Genomic DNA, 27,116 nt, shown 5'->3' on the forward strand with positions numbered 1-27,116 from the left:
TGTTCCCTTCTGTGAGTCTTTTTTCTCCAGCGTTAGGCACTGGAGCGGGTCAGCAGCAGATACCACAGATTGACGAATCAGCAGATATAACAATCTCCATGATGAAACATCCGCATACATCACTGAAGGAAACAACTTTAAGCTTATGTAACAAATATTACACCACAAGAACTACAGTGATCAAATCTAATTTATTGAAATAATAAGAAGTGAGCACTTCCTTGTCCAGGACCTCAAGGATAACCTGCACCGATAGGAGGGTTGCATTCTGTCAGGATGCCTGCTTGGAAGACCCTATTTCTGGCCTCGCTGCAATTGTTCTGTGGGTTGGCACGCAGCAAAGACAAAGAAATGTTCACATGACTGTCCTCTGAAATTCTTCTTCTGTCCACACCAAAGGAGATGAAGCAATGAACTCGACTTTGACTCTTAGCAGAGCTGATCAGTAGAGCCTATCCTAGAACGCGCTTGGATTGTTGTTTGAGGTGTCGGGTAGATCAAGCACATCGGTCAAGCTTGAGCACGTTCATTTGTTCAGGCATGAACATCCAGGCGCAACCATCTCACGCCACTGGAGTACCAGTATCGTGCCCACTTCGTGACCGGAGTTGAATCCCCAACAACGCCAAGGACATGCACTATTGATGAGCTCTAATGAGAGCGAAACTCAAGTTCAGTACTTCTCCCTTTTGATTTTGACTCACGAGAAGAATTGTGCCAGGACACGAGAATTACCAATCGAACGAAAGTGCGGTGAACTTCAATTTTACAAATTCCACAACCACCGACATCTAGACAAAATGAGGTTTATTGGAGGTTCATCCGATATGTAAATGTGGTCGCTGAATAGACGAAAGTAGTTCACTTTTGAAATACATATGTCCACGTTGAGAGATTGCCAACTGTCCAAACCAAGGTGAAAACAACAGTGGGACAAATCACCTAGAAGTTAATTGATTCATTGAATGAGCTTCCCGCACCTGACGCTCCAAAATTAGGAGAGATCGTGGCCACTAATCGGAAGTTAGGCAACAAAATGGTCCACTTAACAGATGAACGCGCTTCACGATTATAAACCATTAGTTAAATGAGGAAATCTGATGTTAAGAGCTTATCAGGTACCGAATACTGTCTAGCGACACGAACTTCGTAGCTTGATGAAGAAGTAACATGTTTTGATTCACTTAGGCTGAAAAATTTCGATTCTAGTTATGTTAACGTACTGAATCTTCAGAGGAGCAATACCTCTAAGAACGCAAGAGTCTGCAGCTTTTGGGGCTGTGAGGTAACAAACCGCCAAGTTATCGTTCCGTACAACTCGGAACGGATAATGCAGAGCAAAGGTACGATGGGGAAAAAGACCGTAGACGTCTTTACAGATCGTTTTCAATAGTGAACAGGAAGTTATGGGAAAACCAACTTTTGTTTGTTGCTCAGAACCATGTTCTTTGATTCCTTTATGGCTCTCTCCGCTTCAGTTATCCTTTCGGTAGCGTTGATCACTCGCTCTCCGTATTGTTGAGCGGTCTGGTGTAGACGGTCGCTATGTTTCTTCAGTCTGAAATGAGGAAAAAGCGTCACCAAATGGGGTGATGAAGCCATACATACTCCTGGGAACGATGAACAAATCCAACTCTTCAATCAAATTTAGAAAGGGGCTGTAAGTTCGGAAGACAACAAGAGCTGGACAGAGTTTTTGCTTCTGTCCTTACCAGAAACACGATTGAAACATTGTTCTACTCTTTCCCAAAGGATAGTATTTCAAGGTTGACAATTAAAACGTGGCCAGTTGATGTGTTTTCTATGAATAAGGGACGAGGTGCACTATGTCTTGTCTAAGTGAGAGCCAATCACATTGCTGATCAGCCACTCGTGGCCAAACGGTCAGGTGGTCAGAAGGTCGCGGGTTCGAGTTTCATGAGATGCGCACTGTCGATGCGAAACAGCTGGACAGTAATTCTCGGTTTTTCAGCAAATAGTGGCTCCTCTGAGAGCTCAAAAACCCAAATGAAGTCTACCAACTCTTCTCACATCGCCATGAAAAATGAAACAGCTGGAACTGGGTCGTCTTTTAGCCAGGTAAGTTGTCATTTTCATAGGGGGTGGGGAGAAATCCTCTGTAAAACGCTCGTGGGCTAAATTTAGTGGGCCTCACACTGGCCAACCCCAGTGGGCTACGCTGATATCTATTCAACATCCTTGTTTTCAAGATGTCAGTACATGTGTGGGAGCTACATAGCCCTCATTACGAGGGTTTTCTGTGGTTCTCCATTCTCATTTCCTGGTTGTAGTCGCCGGTTTTTGTGTTTATTTCTTTGGCCGTTTTGTTTCAGCTCTTCTGTAATGTGCGCCAGATAGAAAATGTGGTAATTTGTCGGATATCTCACACCTGGGCAAAACACAAGCAATCTCTCTAGATCAGAATGAATCATACCGCTTATGCGGCTAAGTACACTCACAACAGGCCAGATCACTTATGTATTGCTTTTTAGCTATATTCATTGTGAACCGTTAACTTGGAAAGCCATGCCCTCTGATGGAAACCAGGGACCAAACATCGATGATTTGCAACTTCAGTTGGTCGACCTTTTCCGTTTTAAGCAACTCGTGCTGGATGACATTCGGAAAATATGCGGCTTTGATCATTGTTTCGGTGTATGGACCGGCCTAGAAACCAGTCCACCCTAAATGGACATGCTGGGTTTGGTAGTAACGAGTTCGAATAATGCGCTTTAATATTCTGAACATTTCAAAGTGTCAGGTACACAAAGTGGCTGGCGTTTTTTTGGAATTAAGCACCCACAACTAATCCAAAGTGGTCCAGCAAGTTTCAAGCGTCCGTGGCGCTACCTGGCTGGGAAGTCCTGACAGGCGGGCCAGGCGATCTACAAATTTAAGGTATATTTCTGGGTTGTCGTTCGAGCCATGGGGCCTACCACTCACATCACTCAAGGTGAACACGCCTGTTTTGAGGTGAAAATTCAGGTGCCTCCAGTGTACGCTAATGGAGTAGTGGTAACACGCCCGCCTCGCATGTCAGATGTGCAAAGCTCAAATCCCAGTATGGATATGCACTGTTGATGAGCGAAGCTCGAGTCCTGTGCTTGCAAACTTTGGTGTGGACGTTAAATGCAGCGAATTCCGGATTTTTGATTTGTTGTGGACACGCGATTTGAAAACGATCGCGACCGAATTCTACGACTGCGGCGACAGTCAAGACTACTCGTGCCAGCACAACAATCCTGTCGATCAGATGTTCACATTTTATTGATTAACCTCTGGTGTGCTTTCCGCTATTGATCCATTGTTTGTTTGGTTGAGTGACATTCACTCACAAGGCAGCACTGACCGTGTCCATGTCACAAGCTGTCAGCCCAACTTATATGCAATATAGGCCAGTCAGATCAGGCCAGATTCAGATTGTCTTCTTCCCCTCACAAGAGTGTTACTAAGGGTCAGTGAACTTACTCCAAGCATCGATACAACAATCGATACGGAAAGTTTGTCAAGTAGCAGTGGAATTACATGATCTATCAACAGACATCTTTTCAAAAGCAGTGCGAGATGAGGCAGTGCAAACTCTGCAGTAAGAATCCTTCTTCTTCCATTGAGTCGCTTTCGACTTGAAGGAGAACAGAGGTGTGTGCGAACCAGCCAGCTCAAAGTCGACGGTAAGTTAGGGATCAACATCTCCTTGCGCGTATGATCCCTTTGAAACCACTTGTCAACGTTCTGTGTAGGATAATCACATGAGTGCAGTTGACGGTCTGTAATGATGCCGAAGAGTACGATCGGTCGTGACAACCCCATTTTATCTTGCCAATCAATAGGCAGGATGATCTCAGCTATTTTTCTCGGCCTCACTGATTCAGAGCCGAGCACCGGTGATATCACCGCACTAATTCGGTGAGCGCACCCATGGCCACCTACCTTGGCCTCACAATATACAATCAAGGAAATAAATGCCATCGTCAAATGACGTATTCATATTTTGCACTTACTATCCATTTGAGATTAAAACTAGCCACAACTTGGCACACATGGGTATCTATGAAGGAAAGGCAACACCTCATTGGGGCAAATAAATCTTGAAATGTCACATTTAAAAATAGCACTGCTTGTTGCAAAGAAACGTAATTTTTCAAACTCAAGAGGCGGTTTCTACATCAATCAAAAACGACCTGGTAGTCAGTTTGTCTAGTTCTAAGAAAAGTGAATCCCTTTATACCCTGTGTATCGTGAAGATCACTTTGAATGGTAAACCACATTTACAGTGCAACAAATGCTAAGAGAAGTGGAGAATCGGGATCGTCTTAGTGGAGCGACTGAGTGGGTACGAGAACTTGTGAATCACTCATCATATCAACTAAAATTTGGTAAGTTAATAACCGGTCGGGATGAGCTGAAGAAAGATGACTGTGGATTGGTAGATTTGATCGGAACCCCTGATGGCAAGTAGAATTTCGGTAAAGCGGTAAATTTGAAGTAAAGCGGTACCATGCGACAGTTATCTGAGTCTCTGTGTACACTGGATAGGATAGCCTTGACACCAGAGCCGGAAAAATTGAAGTTTCACGACCGAGGGACATACAGTTGGTGCGTGTATTGCCCAATGTACCATTCCTGCCGACTAACAGGGGTGCTACGTCGAACTCAGAAGGGTACTCTGAAAGTGGTTAAACAAGATGGATTCAAATGTGTTCAGAGGAGTATAGATCCGTGAAGAGATGTACACAGCAGTAAAATGAGCCAGTTGTGACAGTTTCGAGGGTGTATAGAAGCAGTCCAACTTATTTTTCTGTGATGGTTGTGTCTTTAGGACGTAGACAAGGAGCAAACTGTTTCCTGATCTAAATAACTAATTTTCTGGTCCACCCTGGTTTAAATTTGGACTTAAGTGACCACAGCTTTCAGATGCCTATCTTTTTCTCCCCTGAGTGGTGCTCAACGAGCAGATAAACCCCAAATGACTAATTAAAATTCTTCCAATTTGGGTGAGGTATNGGTGAAGTATTGGTAGTTTGAATGTAGGGCAGAGTGAGCTGTACTCAAACATAAACACACTAGATAATCTTTCATTTGAGATGGAAATTCGATACTCAGCTGCAACGCAAACTGAGATGGGAATGGCGAAATTTCTTCCACTCGGGTTGAAATAGACCCGAAACAGCAAGGGACGGCCAGCCTTGAACATCGCTCATGGACAGCTACCAGTAAACTAGCCGTCTCCCACACTTTGGCACCGTAGCTCGCGGACCTTATGGGTATCGATCGACCGATGACATCATCAGTGACCTAGTTTGTGGATCATTGATCGAACACGAGCACCACAAGACCGCGAGGAAGAAAGTGGAAACCATCGTTTCCAAAAAAGTTTGGTGACAGTCGGTAGATTTATTGCTGGGCAACGTTTCGCTTTTGACACAAAAGCTTCGTCAGGCCAAGTGACTAGGTTCCGAGTTTGATCGAGATTTAAGGCGGACGGAGAGCTAAATCTCTGTTGGGTGTCGGCCGAGGGATTTTAGTGTGTTAGAGTGGTTGAACAAGTTTTGGGCCGATGGGGAAACCTACATGTGTTTGGGTCCAGCCTAGGGTCTAGTTCTTCTGGTTCGGTTCATTTGATGATCCCTCTTGAACGCCGTTTGAACCTTCTGTCCGTCTGTGTGGATGAGCTAGTGCTAAGATAGTTGTGTATGTGGAGACCACTTTCAGAAAGGCCGATGACTTGCGGACGAGCACTCTGGGCAAGCGCTGTTGTGCGTGCTCATGTGTGTATGCAAATTCAAACATCAGTCAGGTCTAGTGTAGATGTGCGTATAAAAGACATCGCACGTGAAAATCATAGATTGGAGTAGTACCTAGTGCTGATAGGAGCCGGCGTGTGTTGTTTACTGCTGCAGAGCAACACGACCGTACCCTCCGAGACCGCCGTGCCTGGTAGTTGCTCACGTCCAATAAGTGGAATTCCGCGAGCGCGCGCGCAAACAATTATGCCAAGATTGGCCTAGCTACAGCAGTTAGTCAGGCAGGCTAGGTTAGGGTGACCAAGTGGTTGTCGTTGATCGAACCCTACCGTCAAGATTCACGTGTGTGTGTGTGTGTGTATGCGTGGTATGGCATGGCATGGCATGCTGTAGTTAGGCGGCAACCCGCTTTCCAGCCACTGCCTATTGATCGGTTGTTTTGTCGGTTGCCGCTCCACTGCTCCAGTATGCCGGAATCATGGTTGCGCAGTAGAGGTGTGGGGACGAGTGCGTAAGGCGATGATGATCGGATGTTTTAGGCACGTTGGGCGCACGCCTGGCCTTGAGACAGACCGGTTAGGACACGTGAATGCGGTTTACGGGAGGGACGCGCATCAAACGGCAGTAAATCACGCGTTTTTCGTTTCATGCTGTTTTTTTAAGTTTGAATGAGTCTAGAGGAAAGTTAGGCGATCAACAGAGGATTGATGTTCAAGCGACTGGTACGCGTTTTATCGGGAATGGTGAGATCTGAATTACTCAAACGACACTGTTGTATCAGGCACTAAGGGATGTTGGGAATAGTTATCAAGTGAGAGACAGAAATCTATCTTCTGAGAAGAAGAAGAAGAAGAGTAAATCAGTGTCTCCCGAGCAAAAGCCCACTTAAATGGAACGGGGGAACAGTCGCAGTATGTGGTCTTTTCGTGACCTCACGAAGAAATACTAGTGATACCTTAACCCTGAAGTTGGTAGGGTAATGTCTAACCACATGCGAGAAAAAAATAAACGTCTTACAAAGACCATCTTTGTCTTCAACAACAACGACATCATGGTTAAAGTTAGGGCAACTATTTTGGGAGGCCCTCGTCACACACACACACACCGCCTAGAATACTGGTGAAACAGGTGATATTACTGATGGGAAGGCATGCGAGTAGTATGTGTTGTTCTTGGAATTTTGCTTTGCGTCTCTTGAAAAGGGGAGATCTGTTACGGAACTTGTGAAATCGCTTTGTAACATTTGCTTGGATTTGAGCAATGAATGATTGGAGTCAGTGAATATCCAGGAAAGTTCAAGATGGATGTCCAGTTTTTTTAAATGCAAATGGGAGTTTTGCTTCCCGGTTCAATAGTCTGTAACTGGGCAGTTGGTGTTTCTCTAATAAATGACTCCGCAGCGAATGCCTTCTTCTTTTCACTGGTAGGAAGTTGTGCTTGAGTGATACCATCGTGAACGCCTTCACTTCGTCACACATCAGAGTCATGTTTCGAACAAGGGAAATAAACAGATTGGCTAGCTAGCTATAATAACATAGCTATCATAACATATCATGGGAAATAAGATATCTCTGTCCTTTAAAAGTAAAATGGAAGTCTTCCAGAAATACACTCATTTGAAAGTCAATTTGGTTTTCACGAGGGACTCAATCGAATCTCTCGTTTATGATATTCTACAACTGTATGTGCTGCACACAGGCCGCCTCATGTTTCATTTGGCACGATATTCGAGATACCGCATTATATTTTCACAAAGGAAACTACTCACAAGGTTGCTGGAAACTCTTCGACAGCCCACGACCGGTTTAGCCCTTCTTGGGGCTCATCAGGTAGGCGCAGTCCCCTGTTCTCGAGTATCGTGCCAACTGGATAATGAAGTGGCCTGTGTGCAGCACACTCAGTTGTAGAATACCATAAAGGAGAGATTCGGTTGAGTCTCTCGTGAAAACCAAATTGGCTTGCAAATGAGTGCATTTCTCAAAAACAGTCCAATTTGGGTTCAAGTAGAACATACGGTTGACGGAAACTCCAGGACTGCGCCTACCTCATGAGCCACAAGAGAGGCGAAACCGGTCGTGGACTGTCGAATAGCTTTCAGCAACCTTGTGAGTAGTTTCCTTTCTTAAATGGAGGTCCTTCAGTTCACCGAAAACGGTGACATGAAACACTGCTGAACTAATATAAAGTTACTGGGAAACAGTTTGGTCGGAGGTTAATGAAACTGTAGAACATCTCCATTCCTTAGGTTATGTTCGTTTCAGTTGCCATGTGAGTTTAATAACTCTGTAAAAGTTGACTGCTGATTCAAGCTGGGGTCAAAATTATAGGAGTTCAGCCTGGAACCAGCCACCCGTGATCGAATGCTAATATCCCCACTTTTATCCCTCGAATTTTCAGAGTTGTTCGTGGTTCATCTACTTTCGACAATTTCAAAAAGGATTGTAACAGTGTTGCTTAAATTTTCCGCCCGTGATCGAATGCTAATATCCCCACTTTTATCCCTCGAATTTTCAGAGTTGTTCGTGGTTCATCTACTGTCGACAATTTTCAAAAAGGATGTAACAGTGTTGCTTAAATTTTCCGCATGGACTGGCCGTTTTCAATGATACACTTTACGGTCTGAAGACAGGACGAAATTTCTGGTGCTGTCATACCAAATATCCGCGACTCAATTGTAACAACGAAACCGGTCTGTTCCAAAAAGTACTGAATAAAGATAAAGCGTCAGGAGTTTGGGCCAAAATTAATTCAGAGTGTGCAGATTGAATTCGCGGTGCATAAAGAAAGAAAACGCACAGACAGCTCTTTCAATATCAAACAGTTTCTGTGGTTCTGCGATAGCTGTGATTTCGTGACTAGGTGAAATCGCGCATTCTACTAAGCGGGAAGACTTAAACATAGACACAACCATTTATAAAGTGGCAGACACAAAATGTAACACCTTCATAAAGTACAAAAACTCTTAGTTGCGTAAGGCGTGAGGCGATTGTACTTTAAGGAAGCTAATTTGAATAATTGCTGTCAAATATTTGATACTAACTTTTCGGCAGTTGCAGTCGCCATTCGGGCTTCCGATGTCAACACTGGATCGTTAAGGGCTGACTCAGCACTCTGTCTTAATTTATTCAAAACATTGACCACTTCATTATCCAATAGCGATGGAAGACGCGTGTTTACTTCCTTGCGAAGCTTCTCCAACCCGGCATCCAGCTCAGTCTCAGAGCAGGCGTACTAAAAAAAGTTGAATGGGATGCAACGTAAGATTCAAGTGGAAATCTGACTACTGGTTAGTAGTCGGGTATTTACTAAAGAATACCGTAATCCCAACGGGAGATTCGATAATTTCCAAGCCATGTGATTGCACTGGTAATCATAAAACAGAAGTGACATATTCTAGAAAAGCAACATGTTTCGTCCAAACTAGTACTGTTCATGGGTGTCTGGATCCTAAAGAACACCAAGCGTGGGCTGAACCAAAATAAAAGAACACACAAGCTAGGCCAATGGAGTTAGGAAGCTGAACTTTGGATCCACTTATCAGGCTATCGACTACTGATACTTTGATCTAATCGGCCCCTAGCAGCACAAAAATATTGGCGGGTTGCAACCGGAAGGAATTTCCAGTGCTTAAAAATTAAGCTACTTATTCGTAAATGAGTAAGAAAAATCCAGGGGGAAATAAGAGCCAATTCATCAATGTGTCCGATTTCACCTATCATTTATAATAAGGGCATTTAACCGAAAAATGAATACAATTCGACCAGGACAGCTCACTTATGCACTGGTTCACGTCACAGAGCATACTGTTGCTCCTCCAGCAAGTGATATCTCAAGATATAAGAATTACGGATTTTGCAATCGAGGCCGTTCCAGAACTAGCGGACCGTGGATTGCACTTCCTTTGACAGCTTGCTCTTGGGGCTTCGACCATAAGAAGCCGTATAAAAGAGATTATACTCAATTTTGGCATGTTTTTCTGTGCAGATAAGCCACCGGGATCAGGGGATTTTTCCCAGTTGACGACCAGATATCCCTTTAGTCCCAGAAGAAATTCACCACACAAAAATGTAAAACTAAAAGTAGCAAAGCCATAGACTGGAAGGCGTTCAAGTTGCCCAAATGGTCATTAACAATCACGACAGTCCCCTAATACGCAAGCTGGATCTTCCGGTGTTTTTCACTAACAATGACAACAGTGTGTGATTAACGAGTCTCTTCTAGGGCTTAAAATTACCGCGAATGCACACAGATGTCTGACCGGAAGTCGGGCACGCAAGCGGATATCAAAACAGCATTCGGTTACCTAACACTGGATGATGGAGTGTGGCTGTCCTGTTGGATGAATTAGCTGAAGAGGACGGGTGACTCATGGTCTCACACTTATTCCAGTTTGGTAAGTAAAGTCTGATATAAATTTATTCTTGTAAAAAACGAATCCCTCAAGACATGTTCTTCATCTAGTATTCGACCCACTCGAAAAGAAGCCATCCAACCAGCGTTAACAAAATAGGGGATGGAAAGACACTAGGAACGACAACAGTCCATCGATATGTAGTTCCAATTCCGGGACGATCAAGGATATACATTACTGGTAAGCTCTATTAGGAGCGGAACTCATGTCCAGTGTTTCCTCTTTGGTGTGGACTGACCAGAGTAACTACACCAGGACAGGAGGGCGACTGTTAGCATGGAAGTGAGGTGAATTTGAAAACACAGCACGGACTTAAAAATCACCGGTAAGCAGCGAGCGAATGGGACACCGCGTTAGCAATTCCCCTGTTGTTAGAAACTCTTAAAAAATCATATATATCCACGAACAAGGACACAAGGCACTTTCACAGCACACACAGAGACATTCTGGAACGCTGGCGAAAATTTCAGCAACCTGGTCCCCTGAACAGGCGAACGGCCAAGGAGCAAAATGAATGCACTAAAACTGAAAAAGTGAGATGTAGCTTTTTCTGTGTTGACGACTGATGCAGCGGAGAAATTTCACTTCACGTCATCTTCAGCTGACAGAGAAACAGCTGGTTTACAAGGTGCTGATTCTCCTTGCGAATCTACGGCAACTAGCGGTAATTTTCCGTGTTATCTGACTACTCATAAGCAACGTGAATTAGACCTGTTTATTATGACGCCGTTTGTTTCGTCTCTGCCCGTTTTTCCCCTGTTTCGTCCCTACTTAAGGTCTGCTTATTCCTCAGTAATTGATGTCAGTATTTTTTTGCCCGTCCACGGAGCGGCCTACTATTTTGTGCTGCCCATTCACCACACCTGCCAGACATCCTTTGCCGAGATTTGTTTTAAGCGGACGAAACCGCGTTATCTGACTTGCCACGTGAAACGAGCTGCCGCGTCGCGCAGCCGACCGAAAGACAGTCCCTGTCAGACTTCCCCCCATATAAATCCGTACTGCGCCAGTGAAAATTTTCCACTCCTGCTGACTGCGTCATTATTGATTGTACGTTTGCTTAATTCATTATGCTTACCAATCCGTTTGTCTGTAGAACCAGTTCCTGTCAGTCCTCAGTATATCGTCTGCTGCCCCACGTCTGTATGCTCCTATTGACTATTGGCTACAAACTGCGTATAATCTAATAGCCGCAATCGTCTTGTGAGATCCATAACCGCCCGGATCTTACACTAGGCATATCACATAGATATACAATTTACAGTTTTAGGCAGCGAAATGCTTCAGAAATCCGCCACTTTTATGCTTTCAAAGTGGGACTGTAATCTAACCGCACAGGAGCGGCGAATTTCACAACTAGAGAAATATAAGGCACGTTGAATTATTGTAACTCAGAAGTGTCGGACGAAGGGTGAATTTGTCCTTGAAAATTCTGCGGCCATGCAGTACTGAACACATTAGCCCTACCGTTGATCGATACTACTGAAATATTTACAGAGCTGGTCCAATCAAATTCGGTAGGCTACAAACTCTACCTCCCCTAACAGTGAGTTACCCAGTCAATAAACCAAATCGATCATCATTAGGACCATTGAAATCAATGCTCTTATCTTGAAACCTATTCCATGGACCCGAAAACATAAGTCGTTCTAACAAGTGAGCATTGCAGTTCGGCTTCATGGCTCTTGAGACATCACACCTACTGTATTTCCAGACACCTTTGATGGAACCGGGCTTTGGTTTCAAGTAGAAGATAAGATTGACGGGAGCTCGGATACTGCGTCTACCTGATGAGCCCCAAGGAGGGAGAAACCGGTCGTGGGTTGTCGAAGAGTTTTCAGCAACCTTATGAGTCGTGTATTAGGAACTTCGCTTCCGTTTTGACTCAAACCGATTCCTTGGAATGTTTTATGAGGAAAAGAATTAGGTCGATCTACACTGATCATTTGGATCACATCGATCGATAAGTATGTCCATTCCCTCCACTTTCAGATGCAATCGGGCAAACAGGCCATTCCTCGAGTGAGCTCGGAAGTCTTCCTTATTTTAAAAGACCACACGCTGTTGAGTGAATGTCGAGTACAAGTACGCAAGACGTACGTGACAATGACTTATTATCTGAAACTTTTTTGAAGAAGGGACCTATTGGAAGCGTTGATTTAGACTCTGGTTAGTTTGTGTTGTGGACCACAGGTTTCTTAATGCCTTCTTAATACCGTGAAATCGAGTCTGGATAGCCGCTTGATAGCCCGATGCGCTTAGTCAAACCAGAAAGCCAATGAACGTGCAAATCAGCTGATCTACTGAACACACCTACGGGCCTGTCGTGTGCAGCCCAAAACGGGCTGCTTATAGAGCTCACGTGGAAGGTCCCGAGTGGGCCAAGTGATCCTAAAAATAGAATTAATCGGTCAAAGGCAAGTGAAGAGCAACCAATTAAATGTCTCAACAAAAATGGTTATTCCATCGGTACTGTTGTGTAGTCCAACTACATTCGCAGCTGGTTCTTCTAATAGTTTGTAAATATCTTCCTGTTCGTGCTAAAAAAACCGTCTTGCAATGCCGCTTCAGTCAACTTTTGTTATTCGGTCTATTCCCCTTGGAATAGACACATTTCTTTGTTACACCCTTGAACATTTAGTTGGACATAGCTAAACAGTTAGTAATTGAGTTCAGTGATCAGAAAATCCACTCTTCGATTTCCAGCTGCTACTTTCCGGGATCCAGCAGGGTTATCCATCATGCTCCCTCCGGGTTGAAGGGTACCTACGCAAGAAGTGCATGTAACAACGTCAATCCCGAAAAGGGGAATTTTCATCCGCACGTGCAAATACGTACTGATTTGGTTACAACTTCGTCCATATCTTTCCGGACTTTGTCCACTTCCTGAGCCAGTCCCTCCACGGTTTTCGTAAGTTGGTCCGAATCGACAACTGATGTCGTAGCTGGAAATGAAAGAAAAAGTAAGCGTTAAATACGAAGTTGAGAGATACTTATGAAAAGAAGCACTGAAAGTCTGTCAGAAGAATTGCGTGCCTCTGTGAAACAGTCTTGAACTTGGGGACCCTCATAACTTTCTGTTTCCACGAACTCCAAGTATTTTGAGGTAAGAGTTTAGGAAACGTAATCAAGTGACTGCGATAGTTTCATTAAGACCGCTTGGATCGTTGGTCACTTGATTGCCGATTAAAAACGTTCAATCGAATACCTTGACCGATCACAAAAGACTGCTGATCGTTCAGCTGTAACACCCTTCCGGTGCCTAGCCGCCATGTTACCCGAAGGAAGCACGAGGGCTGGGATACTGCCAAGTTTCCCAAGACTAGACAGGGTAAGTCGAGAAGCAGAGGTCAGGTTTGAACCACGGACCTCCTGGTCAGTAAATTCGTGCTCTAACCCCTTGAGTCATATCGCCATCCTCCTCTGCTGATAGCAGCATTATGTGTCCCCCAAATTCGTGCTCTAGCCCCTTGAGTCATATCGCCACCCTCCTCTGCTGATAGCAACATTATGTGTGCCTAACTAATTCCAAAGGTGAATGCTCTTATAAAACAGATACACTCTAAATAGTACAGAAGTTTCCACTGAAACAGATAACCTAACTACCGGGTGACACAAAGGGTGGAATAAAACCACGTGATGTCACTGCTCAGCCTTGACTTATTGCGTTTCGACGTAAACGTTCATTTAGCAGTTTCTATTTCTGGCATAGGATACGGTGAACACACACTGGAACAGCACGTTTGTCTGTTTTTGCGCTTGGATACCTGTTCAACATTACACAGATTCCTCAATCCTCTGAATGAATTAGTTCATTTATTAGTTGACTTAACTAAATGATTCAAGGGAAACAATCAGGGAAACATCACAAACGAGTGATTCAGCTGAGTTCCAGGTGAGTCACGCGAAAAAACCAAATTAGATTGGGCTGTCGACGAAGTTTCAGCAACCATATGTGTAGTGCATTACAAATATAGATGTATCGCGATATATGGAATATTTTAGCAACTGAAACATGAGGCGGCCTGGTGCAGCACATTCAGTTTTCTGGAAAGATCGCAAACGAGAGATTCAACTGGGTTCCAGGTGAGTCTCTCGAAAAACCGAATTAGTTTGCAAATGAGTGATCCAGGGGAGTGTTTTGTCCTCACCTGAAGGAGATTTTTTCAAGTTACACAACGATGTAGAGAACTAGCACGAGTCTTGCCGTGTGCGTCTTTCGATTTCTCGGCAAGTCATCGTTTCTAATGTCAAATCTTCACTACTTCCAAAACTCGCTACAGCGCAATGTGGATGCATTCCTTAAAGTAAAAAAAAGAGCAATGTGTCCGTCCCGCAGGCCTGCTAATAAGGGGCGTGGCCAGTCGTGTTTCAACTGGTCGCTAATCCCGTTTGTGTCAACAAATCGTTAACAGTCACGTGACTATTGTCCCGACGTGAATTTCCTTATTGATTGATGCACTCTGATTTATACCGAAAAAGTGAAAAGAACTCTTGGGGTTTCGGAAGCGACAATCGGAACTATAATGTCAAATGGACAATGTTATGGACAATGTGGTTTATTGAATTTTTAATGGCAATTTGTTTTATTGAATTTTTACCGAAATTGGTTCAACGGGATATAGGGTAATCTGGAAACCCGACCAAATCTGGATGATTTGAAACGACGTTTTATTTCAGTCAATGAAAACCACACTATTTGGAAATCTTAAGGTAACTGATGCACGATCTAGTGTAGAGTGTTCACTGTCATCAGCCACTAATCCTGTAAAAAGTTGAACACACACTTCATAAGTTCAAATGCAGTGATGCAATTCGTGTTCTGCTTACTGATGCACTAATTACATCGTTCCAGATCACCAGCCAAATTTCAATTTGTTGCATTTTGTCGAAGTACAGAGCAATTGAATTGTTGTACATCTCTGGAATAGACCTATTCTCATCACCGACCGATAACTTGAGTTCACTTGTTCCGGGGACTAACTGCGTACACGTAACGGACATTTCATTGTTCCCTCAACCAACTTCACTTAATTTGTCCAGTGCATACATGTTCACTGGATCACGCCTGCTCCGCAAGCACACAAATCACGTGACAAACCCTGTCCCACTCGCAACCCTGACCGAAAGCAAGTCAGTTCCCGTCTTGTACGCATCGGAACGATTCTATGTATTATACACACATCAGACCTTCCTATATATAGGAAGACACAGTCAACCCGTGCGCGCTCAGGGGGCAGGAAGTCAGCCAACCAATACATGTCCACAAACAACTATAGAACACGTGTAGCAGCTATACTGCGGAGGAAACACGTTCCCGCCGTCCCGACTTTCACCCAGAAGGCAATTAGTGTGCACGACGCTTCGGAGGTCCACCGGATTCCTTATGCTTTTTTCTTCATGCATTATCCCAGTGCTCTGTCTTTGCACTTACTTCATAAGTGTAGCATAAGTGTAGCACTACCTTGGTCGGGATCCAAGAGTTGTTACTCAAAACCCGGTCCAAAAAGTTGTGTCCATTTATGAGGAATTTAACAACAACAAATCGATATTGTCCCAGGCTATTTCTGATTCAGTCAAAAAATCTTCATCGTGACATGGTGAACAGCTTGGTATATTCTACCTAGTCTCTAGCTTCCCTGAATATTTCGCCTAAAAGAGCACAAACGTCTCCTGTTTCCATCCTGGAAAATTACCGTTTGTTGTTGTTGCTTCTTGAATAAATAAACACAGCCTCTGCAAGCTTCAATTATTTGACGAGTGTTTTTCTTACTGAGTTTCTCTACGTTCTAAAGTTCCTGACGGACCGGTTGTTATTGCGGCATTTGCTGATCCAGCGATTCACTCTCAAGTCTTGACTGGTCGTCCGCCGATATCTCCTATAACGAGTAAACTGTCAAATCCCCCAAACTGTGAAAAACGGCCGATAGGTGGGTAGTTCAGTGCAGGCAGCCAGAAACCGGTAACCGAGTGGTGTCGAAAGCAGCGATCTTTGTAGGCCTACCCGTCGAGTGCCAGTGAAATTAACTTCTTGCGGCGCTGAATTCCCTTTTCCACGAAGCATCGTATTCTCCCGATATATAGATAACGTTCAGTGGGGTACAAAATCTGTATTTCCTCGAGGCACGTATGCGTATGCGTTATGTGATCCTCACAGGACTGCAAAACACTAGAATTCGTGTAACTTCCAATCTGGTCACGTTCATGCTAACGTTCATTTTAACTTGAGACTAATGATTAGTTTGCTTGTTTGCGATTGGGTCACCTCACCTACGTTTCAAACTGTGTGTCTGTCAAACATAAATGGTAATTGACAAGCTGAGGAAAATAATAGGGGTGAAATCCGCTGGCAGTTAGTTTCATAAATATGCAGAAAACTATCTACTAACATTCACTCAGTAGCTTAGATTTCAGTGCGAGAAAAAAGCATGGAACAGTAAGTTTACCTCCGATTTGAAGAACATCACGATAGAGTGAAACAATGGTTTCGTTGAGCTTCTTCATTTCAGCATAGAGATCTTTATCATCAGGAGAAATTTGAACACCGGGCTTTGAGTCAGGACGTAAAGGACCAAATACGGACTCGAGCATTCCCCACAATTTCGAGACGCGTGCCTGAACCAGATTGTAGCATGCTGGACATGGCAGACAACCCACTTCTAGATTGTAGTGGTTTTCCTGCAAGTAGATTAGTGATTTTTTTATGAATTCAACGACGCTTTGGGAAAAAAACGCTTATGGCGAGTTTGAAATGGAAAAACTGGTTCTAGTGGGGAAAACTTCCATTCTATTGGTTGAGGCTTGTTTGAGGCTCGGATACACACAGGGTGATCGAAGATTTGAATATCTCCTTAAAACGCTCATTATTTTTCCATTTTACGACTAATCACGTTGGTGAATAGGAGGGGAGCAAGGACGAGACTCCTAAACTAAACCGAATAATGACTTTAAGACAGAACGAGGACTGCTTAAACAACCCAAAACTAAGTATAATACCGGAGTTTTGTTGAGAGCTTCACACATACCCGCTCTCTCCGCAACACCGTATTTCGCTGGGCCAGCATACGTGTCAAACAAGTGCACAACGGCGCTGTAACCTTGAGTGAATCTTGTCTTTTGTTGCGATTCCACAAACTACTCAAGGCTTTGTTTAGTAATAATCCGATAAAGGTCAAAAGGATGAATTTTACTCACCTGACATTGATCACACTTTTTTCCAACTGCAAACGGTTTGCATTTACACTGACCAGTCTTGTCACATTGACGGTCCTCAGCACCATACGGATGACAGTTACAAGCCATACAACCATGAGTGCTGGTTAGATTGAAGTAGCCAGGTAGACATTGATCACACTGACGTCCGGTCACGTAAGGTCGGCAAGAGCAGCTACCTGTGTGGTCATCACAAGCTTCACCAATCGCACCGATTGAGTCGCAGTCACATGGTTTGCAACCCTGATATGGAAACAGACAGTAGAAATGTTTCGCTACACTTGACTGGTTGTTGCTCGTAGTACAATCTTCAGATGAGTTGACTTGGACAGTTCTAAGGCCCATAAGTTTCTACACAATTGACTTGACAATGTTGTTTGCGGTGGGGGAATCTGAGAAACTGAGCAAATTCTCCATTAAAAAGTTGAATGTGGTTAGAAGAACCTCATAGATGGGGACTGCTTTAATTGGCGCGGCTTCTATAAGCGAACTACGAGAAGGCGCGTACAAAGCGGACTAGTAAGCGAGTTCTCGCACAAGAACAGCGGAGATATTGAGGCCTGTTGAAGCTGGTCTTACCGAAACAACCTTAGAAATGTTGCTATGTTAAATTTCACACTGTCCGACAAGCTGTTATTTAGAGTTAGCTGAAACTTTGCGGCATTTTGAACTGCTTTGTTAAAGACTGGTAAACTCTTGCAAAATTTAGCTGTCTGAAAAACTTGTACGTTTGGTTTGAAATCTGTTCTCAACTCTTTGGTCTGGTTTTTTCCAATCAGACCAAGTGCACTCAACCCGAAGTTCAACAACCTAGCTATGTAGTGTGAAAATGGTCGTATTGTCTACCTCGCCGGTACGAAATCCGTAGAAGCCCGGATAGCATTTGTCACATCGAAGTCCCCCGACACCAGGCTTGCATGGACACTGGCCAGTCTCTGGATTACAGACTCCAATCCCACTTTGGCCGTAGCTTGCCAGTGTGCCGACTGGATTGCAGTGACAAGGACTACAGCCACGTGCGGGCACCAAAGCTTCTCCGGTCTCCGTGCCTGGTTTGAAATTACGCCGGTAGCCGGGAAGACACTTTTCACAGTGTTTACCAGTTGTTCCAAATATGCATTTAAGACATTCGCCTGTAATTCTGTGGAAAGGAAATCGAAAGGGGACACGTCAGTCAGGTTTAGTGGAGTTCGTACAGGTTATGCGCAATGGATAGATGGCCAAACGGACAATATTAGAACAATCTTGCACAATACTGGTGTTTTTGTACAGTTGAATGAATCTCAGCTCGTCTGCCATTTCGCCATGAGAACCGGATGTTCAGGCATTGAAGATCTGGCATGGGACAACTGGAAGCGTACAAAGATAATAAGCTGGCTAGTCAGATAAGGGTTCCACGAAACAGAACAGAGTGAAGTACGTCAATGTTTTCGGGATCTCGTCAAAGGGTTAGTATGTATTTAATAGTTAAAATCAAATAAGCAGCTAAAATTGTGTAGTGAATCAGGAAACATGGGGACACAATCGAGCGCACCACATTTCGCATCCAAGTGTATATTTTGAAACAGTCTAGACTACCGTTGAGAGACTGGGTCGATTGATTCGTGTCACTCAGCGAAGGGAGACGCAGTGCTCGTGCGAATCATAGACTACCGTTGAGCGACTGGGTCGATTAATTCGTGTCACTCGGCGAAGGCAGACGCAGTGCTCGTGCGAATCGTTTTTGACAGCACAGTCCCGGGTTTTGTAAACTTATTGCGACTGCTTCGGCTGTGGCTGTTGGAGCGAAACTAGCAGTCGACTCGGAGCCTCTTGGATGAAGTGAGTGGACTTGTTCGGATTGGTCATGTGACCGATGCCGATCATGTGGGACGCGACTTAGCCTTTGGCTGAAACGTGTTTTGGTAAGAGCGATGCTCGCGTATTCTGTCAGCGAGTTGCCACGTCCAACATATCCCGCTGATCAACAGCGTGAGGAAGAATACACATATTCCACCTTCCATGAAAGCCTACTCGTATGCAGAAACGGAAGGGCAAAATATCAGAGGCGGCACACGAAAGATACGAACTGCATGCTAACTTTAGACGTTTTGTGTGAGAAATCGACAGCCATCTCAGTAGGTGACAGCGTCACAACTCACGTCAAACTGTTGACACGTAGTATCTGGCATCCAGATAGAAAACGTACCTGATTCATTCACAAGAACCGGGTGGTTTTGAACCCTTTGTATAGGCTTATTCATACCGACGCGTATATCCAATAATTTTGTCGGTATATTAATGAATAAATACTCACTCGGGGAATACAGACCATTACTCTTTCCAAAATATCGCGGCTGAAACGAAATGGCTGATCAGATTTCTTGCAAGGCTCGGAATACATTGCACTAATTTTCCGTGTTTTGGTAAGAGCGATGCTCGCGTATTCTGTCAGCGAGTTGCCACGTCCAACATATCCCGCTGATCAACAGCGTGAGGAAGAATACACATATTCCACCTTCCATGAAAGCCTACTCGTATGCAGAAACGGAAGGGCAAAATATCAGAGGCGGCACACGAAAGATACGAACTGCATGCTAACTTTAGACGTTTTGTGTGAGAAATCGACAGCCATCTCAGTAGGTGACAGCGTCACAACTCACGTCAAACTGTTGACACGTAGTATCTGGCATCCAGATAGAAAACGTACCTGATTCATTCACAAGAACCGGGTGGTTTTGAACCCTTTGTATAGGCTTATTCATACCGACGCGTATATCCAATAATTTTGTCGGTATATTAATGAATAAATACTCACTCGGGGAATACAGACCATTATTCATTCCAAAATATCGCAGCTGAACCGAAATGGCTGATCAGTTTTATTGCAAAGCTCGGACTAGGCGATGTTATCCTTCAATTATAGCCATTGAAATCAACAGCTCCGTTGGTATCAACTTAGAACAACGGGAAAACAGCTGTTTGTTAAGAACTTATATGGTATGAAGCAGTCTCACAAATTTACCCGTCACAGTTGCCGAATTCTCGGGGATCCACATTACCCGAACAGTCACAGGGTTTACAGGGAATCCCTTTCGATGGGTCGCCGTAGTAGTTTTCCGCGCACCGTTCGCATCGGACACCTGACAAAAAGGGTATAATGGAAGGAATAAACGATGAATTAACAAGGCACTGGATTTGGTGGTGTGTCGGAATACTGGACATGGTCTGCAAATGTTTTGTCACTGTTCGGACGCAACAGCTTGGCGAGGAGGCCAAAAAGCACCTGATCAACTACTGTCGCTCTAGTTTCCTGCTAAAAACAACACGAAGCGGTGATTGTGTTAGATGAAACCCAAATTCACTGAAACATGAAAATACTGCGTGACTCTTATCCTCTTCCATTCACTGCTTTTGCTTCGAGGTACTGTACGGGGCATTCTGTATGAATGGTCTGCAAATGTTTTGTCACTGTTCGGACGCAACAGCTTGGCGAGGAGGCCAAAAAGCACCTGATCAACTACTGTCGCTCTAGTTCTCCTGCTAAAACAACACGAAGCGGTGATTGTGTTAGATGAAACCCAAATTCACTGAAACATGAAAATACTGCGTGACTCTTATCCTCTTCCATTCACTGCTTTTGCTTCGAGGTACTGTACGGGGCATTCTGTATGATGCGACTGAAAACTCCAACCCTTCTAACGCCGACCGCATGTTTGGACCCTTTTACGTACAACCTAACCGGATCTCCGTAACTGGTTGCAATGGACCAACTTCGGATACCTACATTGGTGCTAGGAGATAACCTGCATGAACGCCGACTTGTGTGATTTTCCGAGTTTGCTTCTAAACACTGTTCATGTTGATTTGGTTGTTCCTTCGATCGATCAGTCAATCCACGTGTCATCATTCGTTCATGATTGGACAACTAGTCACAGCAGATGGTTGGACTCCTTTCACACGATTGGTTGATTTTTCTATTGGCCCATATCACGCTTCTGCATTCTCATGTGTCCGGACGTGTCCGATTTGTGCGTTTTGACTCCGCTCTATGGCATTCTGCAGTCAGTAGCAGAAAGCATCGAAACAACCGGAAATCCAGTGAAGCATCTTGGGGCTAGAAATTAAGGTAGTTATTCATTTACTGCATCCTGGTTATTCGTGCCGTTCCTTAAGATCCCAAGGATATCCATAACTGAACCTCAGTTTTTCATTTCCCAGTGCTCATATTGTGTCGGAAAGATGGCTTGTTAGTAAGTGAAGCCAATCTATGAGTAAAATGTGAAAAGCACTGTGCAGCTGTTTTAGGGAAGCATCAACACTACATATCTCGCGGAAATTCAGGGAGTCAAACCGAAAACCTCCTGGCTAATAGTTTAAGCACTTTGCTGTTTGGCCATGGGCTGCTGATTAACAGTGAGATTAGCTGGCATTTAGACAGGATATAGCGCAGCCCATCCTTCAGTCACGGGATCTAAAGCACGTGGCCACATATATTGACTGGGTCCTCTAGTGACGAATTTCCTGCGCGCTGAATATCGATAAGCGGACATCCTGGGAGAATTCGATTTCGTGAACAGAGAAAGTTGGGTGGAGCAGACGGTTCTACTTGAATCCTCAGCTTCTTTCTACCTATTCAGAATGAGCAGGAAAAAGGGATCATAGAAAGATTCGGGAAAACAGGTAGTAGGGTTGTCTCATGCATGGCAGAACTCATGCAAATTGCTGAGCTCTGACTAAGTTGCAGCATGAATATACCGCCATTAAAATTCAGTGCAGTAATTCTATACACTGACCTGCTCTGTTATCCGGACAGTCTGTACAGACTACCTTTATAGTTTGGTCAGGCCAATGTACTTGTTCACACTTTGTTCCGCTCGGGCACGGACAAGGCTTGCAGGCGTCGGCCGAACCAATGGGTGCGAACGCACTGCCGTAGTACCCGTCAGCACATCGATCGCAAAACAACCCCCCTGTGTTGTCCTGACATTCACACTGACCTGTCGTACGAAAGAAATAATAAAAGTCGGTGAATCTATATGTATGACTTAACCCGAGGTCGGAGAACACTCATAAATATGGTTAGAGTAAATTAATGACATGAAGAAAGCTGTTTGAAGAGATAAGTACACCAAACGCTGGAAGCATACCAAAGGAAAGCTTCAAAATACGCTAGATGTTCGTTCGATCATCCATGAGCTCTATTCGCTGGATGCTGTTTACACAGATGTCCCGCATATTTTTCACTAGTTACGTCAGACATTATCACCTGACCGAGGGCACGATAGCTCACGACCACAATGAGGGAGGTCCTCCAGAGGAATATTTTTTCTGTCGCAACTTTGCTTGCTCTGCCGCTGTGAGGCCAATGGGCTATGACACTATGAAATTATTATACTTTAGCTACTGCTATCTTTCTAGTAGCCAAGATTGAACTACACAAATAAAGTCCGTAATTGGCCGTGAGAAAAAGCGGGTTGGCACAGGCCAAGCGTTCGGATCTGGACATTGAAGTTAGCATGGTGAACTGAACTGGCAGGTGGCCATGAAAACAATCGCACCACTTTATTGTTTGTATTGTTTATACTGTGTAGTTTGTTTCGACCGGGACGCCACGTCATATAAACACCGGATGTGAAACACTCGCTATCAAGTTGACCTGAACATACAGCTGGCGTGGATATGGTGTGCAGACTGCTTAAAGTCGATAGCGATGAGGACCGGTGTCCAAAATCTTCCTTGACAAGAATCATAAAACAAACGGATAATGGCTAGCCCTGGTTCTGAGGTCAGTTTAGAACACCGGCTCCTAATCTCTTTAAGTCCAAATGATTATGAAGAGGAGTGTATACGGTTACTGGCTTACCAGTTTCAGGATGGCATACAGTAGAATGATTGTTACATGTGCAGGCTACACAACGATCTGTGGGCAGACCGTCAGGTGGATCGCGGCGGTAACCAAATGCACAACTTTCGCACGACGTGCCTGTATACTGTGGAGGGCACTTGCAAATTTCGTAGCAGGGTCCTTTNCCATCCTATAGGGAAAGAAGGGTGTATTGGAAAGGTAAAGTGCATTTATACCATGAGGGAACACACTATTTATGAGGTTTACGAAAACTTTTCAACAGCCGTGGAGCCGTTCTTAGCGTTCTTGGAATTCATCACATAGGAGCAGTCCCAGAGTTCCAGGCAACCTTATGTTCTACTTGAACACCAAGTTGTACGCAAACAATGAAGTATATTTATTTGCAAATTAATTAGTTTATATTATCCTGAAAAAGAGGGCTTCACTGTGTGGCAGAATGAGAGAACGAAGTTCACCACATGCACAGTATGACCATGAATTTTTATACTTTGTGTAACAACGGATAAACTGTTGCTGTTTGTAAAGTGCTAGTGATTGATCTTGCGAGCGAGCCATCGTTTTATAAGTGAATGCAGTTCGTGACAGACACGCTGCATTTTTTGAAACTAACAGTTCCTCCAGCTTGGACCACCGGTGGGATCCAGTCGTGGTAGTCCTCTATAAGGAAAGTTCCAACTCAGAGAACCCAAAAGCTGCCTCCTTAGTGGAGTTTGGGCACACACTACTTTTAACTGGCTCTACGAAGCGAACTTTGATGGTTAACGGATGGTCAACGCTACTCACTAAGTGTACTGTTACCAACATGCATGTTTTTCACACAATTTTAACAATTCGACCATGGACATTGTGATGACCTCTCCATTAACGTGACATGAGTCTGCTGCTCTAACAATTCGCTCTGTTTCTGAGCCATCTGATTGGTAAAATCAGGCATCAGAGTTGGCTGTCGGCCAATCACCGTAGAGTTTTATAAGGCTTAAGGAAATCCAAAAGCATGCGGATGAACATTCACTCCGCATTCGTTTGTGGTGCAAGGTCGATGTCACATTCACTGAAGCAAACCGAACTTCGAAACAGTTTGATTAGGACAACTACACTCTTTTGCAAATCAGTTTTATTTCCACGACTGACTCACATGAATCCTAGCTGGATCCTTCGTTTGTGATATCCTCTTGAACTATATGTGCTGCGTTAGACCGTCTCGTGTCCCGCTTGCTACGATATTCGAGATATCGCAATATAGTGTGTAACTCTTCGATTGGAAATTTTCAGCAACCTTATGGGTAGTGTGTTACTTCTATACAACGTGATCAACAGATTACCCGCAGACTCGAAACTGTCTGGGGGTTTCACACTACTGACGACGCCCACATGAGCAAAACGAGTGTCTGGTGATTCCGGGTTAGTCAGCATAGACAGAATCCACTTGCAGGGTGCTATATCGATCAATAGTCCCTCGTCGCTTACCAAATCTAAGTAATCTGTTCAGAAAGGGAGAAATTTCACAGGGCACACAAGCCTTTCATTCAAGAAGTCCTCTTTCAGGGGAGAAGTGAACGTCACGGCTGAAGGACGAGTGTACCTGTCTTGTCTAAGGGTAACTCAACAAATTTGCTGATTTCAACCCTTGACCCGGAAGTCGAGATCACAGATTACCGTAGAAGTTCATGAGATTTGTATTATTGATTTTGCCAATTAATGACTCGGTACCGATTCCTTGGTTCACCGTAACGTATCCATCGACTATGGCTGATTAGTGAGTGCACAAGTGCGTGATTTATTTAAAAATATTGGTAGCTTAGTAATACTTATGGCTGGGTGTATGAGCATGTTCTCTTCCGGTGACATGGAATTCATTCGCTGGAATTCCACCTGTTTCAGGGGTGAGAAGTATGGGTTTGTCCCAGGTTCCAACGGACATTGCTTACTAAGTGAATCTGAGTAGACTCATGATAACTGTGGATTTCATGAGTTAACAATCAACTTTGATCGCCACCTTTGTTTTCTCATGAAGCACGAAAAAACCCGCGTCCAAAATGATAGATACCTTTAACCATTCCTTAAACGAAGCCTATCGGGGCATCCGCAAATGAAGGCCTATTTAGTTCACCTACTAAACTTGATATTATGACCGAATCAACCACACGTCGCAGTAGATCACAGTGCCAAAATAAACTTCGTGACTGTATCGGTATACTTTTGTAGACGTCTTTCATGATTTTAAGTCAAGCCCGATGAACGCGCTTCAGATGGATAGTACCCACTGTACGGTCAGTATTTGCATTTTCATTGACTAGAATCATTCCACCTCCCGTGGGATTCGGGAGGTGGCCCGATAGGAATTCTGGATATGGACCATTCTGGAGGGTTGGTCGTTTTTGGTGGAAGTAATGTACACATTGGAAGCGTTAACAGGTTTGAATAACAGTGAATGACATAGTCGAAGTAAGTGTCGCCATATTTGCTACGTTTTTTTGCTGTATTGATTCATTTTCTGGCAAGTTCTGACGGCTGCTGAATGCATCCAATCACAGACAGTCAGTCAGCCATTTAAAAAGGATGTTAACAGTATTCGAGAAATACACTCACTTGCAAATCAGTTTGGTTTTCACGAGAACATAAGGTTGAAGGGAACTCGGGGACTGCGCTTACCTGATGAGCCCAAAGGGGAAGGGCGAAACCGGCCGTGGGCTGTCGAAGAGTTTTCAGCAACTTCGTGAGTAGTTTCCTTTATGAAAATATACTGCGATATCTCGAATATCGTGCCAACTGAATCATAAGGCGGCCTGTGTGCAGCACACTCAGTTGCAGAATATCATAAACGAGAGATTCGGTTTAGTCTCTCGTGAAAACCAAATTGATTTGCAAGTGGGTGCATTTCTTAAAAACAGTCCAATTTGGGTTCAAGTAGAACTCGGGGACTGCGCCCAGCTGATGTGCCCCAAGAGGGGTGAAACCGGTCGTGGACTGTCGAAGAGTTTTTAGCAAACTTGTGAGTAGTTTCCTTTATTAACAGTTTTACAACAGTTGACTTTTACAATAGAAAAATTGATCCGCACTTACCTGAGGCACAATACTGACACTGGTTTAAATCTTTGACGCACAAACAAGGGAGGTGACCTTCGCTTGTCCCGTTGCATTCGATACGAACACTTTGTCGGTCTATCAGAAAGAAAAAGTGGAAACAATTTTTCAGTATACAGGAGAGAAGGAAATCAATATCGAGCAGTTCACCTGGTTGTTCTTGCCTGCATTCACTTCAGCAATACAGCATAGGGGATTACGAAATTCCAAACCGGGAAATGTCTTATTTGCACCGTACTTAACCAATCTGAAGGTCTTTTTGGCTCAAGAGATGAGCTCACTTGGCCCTTTCATGCTTCTTTTTGTGGTAGGTGCTTTTGAATTTTCGAATCTAGTTTTTGTGGCAAAAATTCCAAAAATTTGTTATTTCAGTAGCTTCTTGAAAGTTGATCTGATCGTTCTGCAATCCACCAGCTAGGTACTTTTCAGCAACCAGCTCACATTAGGAAGAACATAACTCGACAGTAGTTGTTGAGACTTCATCCTGCGCTTTGGTAATCCAAGATATGATATTAAGCATCAGTCACTCAGACATTTAGTATATTGCGTCTTTTTTAGATAGCCCGTTAGCTATTTACCACTTTCAGTACCTCAGGTTGTGTACATGGCTTTGTTTTTCCGGTCTACCTTGACACTTGTGGTGCAAACATTTCATCACCAGTCGATGTGAACTGGCATTGAGCCGCTGTTTGGCGGTGCGTTGATGTGGTTAGATACATTTTGTTGATCTGGAGGCTCTTTGACTTTGACCGGCCATTCGGATGGTCGATCTTGTTGGTTGGTCAATTGGCTTATTTGTGTGACTGGGCTACGCGCG

At 44.1% G+C, this 27,116-nt stretch overlaps 1 protein-coding gene across 1 annotated transcript in view; it reads right to left on the minus strand.

Annotated features, from left to right (window-relative positions):
* The window catches only part of T265_15345 (hypothetical protein), a gene marked incomplete at both ends in the record, with an annotated part of 90,174 nt that overhangs the window by 28,647 nt on the left and 34,411 nt on the right, over window positions 1-27,116 (minus strand). Inside the window, 8 exons of the mRNA XM_009177672.1 lie at window positions 1,421-1,558; window positions 8,785-8,975; window positions 12,994-13,100; window positions 16,602-16,833; window positions 17,350-17,610; window positions 18,214-18,508; window positions 20,372-20,489; window positions 22,143-22,346. Of these exons, the coding sequence (XP_009175936.1) occupies window positions 1,421-1,558; window positions 8,785-8,975; window positions 12,994-13,100; window positions 16,602-16,833; window positions 17,350-17,610; window positions 18,214-18,508; window positions 20,372-20,489; window positions 22,143-22,346 (1,546 nt within the window). The remainder of the gene's footprint in view (window positions 1-1,420; window positions 1,559-8,784; window positions 8,976-12,993; window positions 13,101-16,601; window positions 16,834-17,349; window positions 17,611-18,213; window positions 18,509-20,371; window positions 20,490-22,142; window positions 22,347-27,116) is intronic.

Source organism: Opisthorchis viverrini (genome assembly GCF_000715545.1).
Source record: "Opisthorchis viverrini unplaced genomic scaffold opera_v5_448, whole genome shotgun sequence".
Classification (NCBI taxonomy): domain Eukaryota; kingdom Metazoa; phylum Platyhelminthes; class Trematoda; order Opisthorchiida; family Opisthorchiidae; genus Opisthorchis; species Opisthorchis viverrini.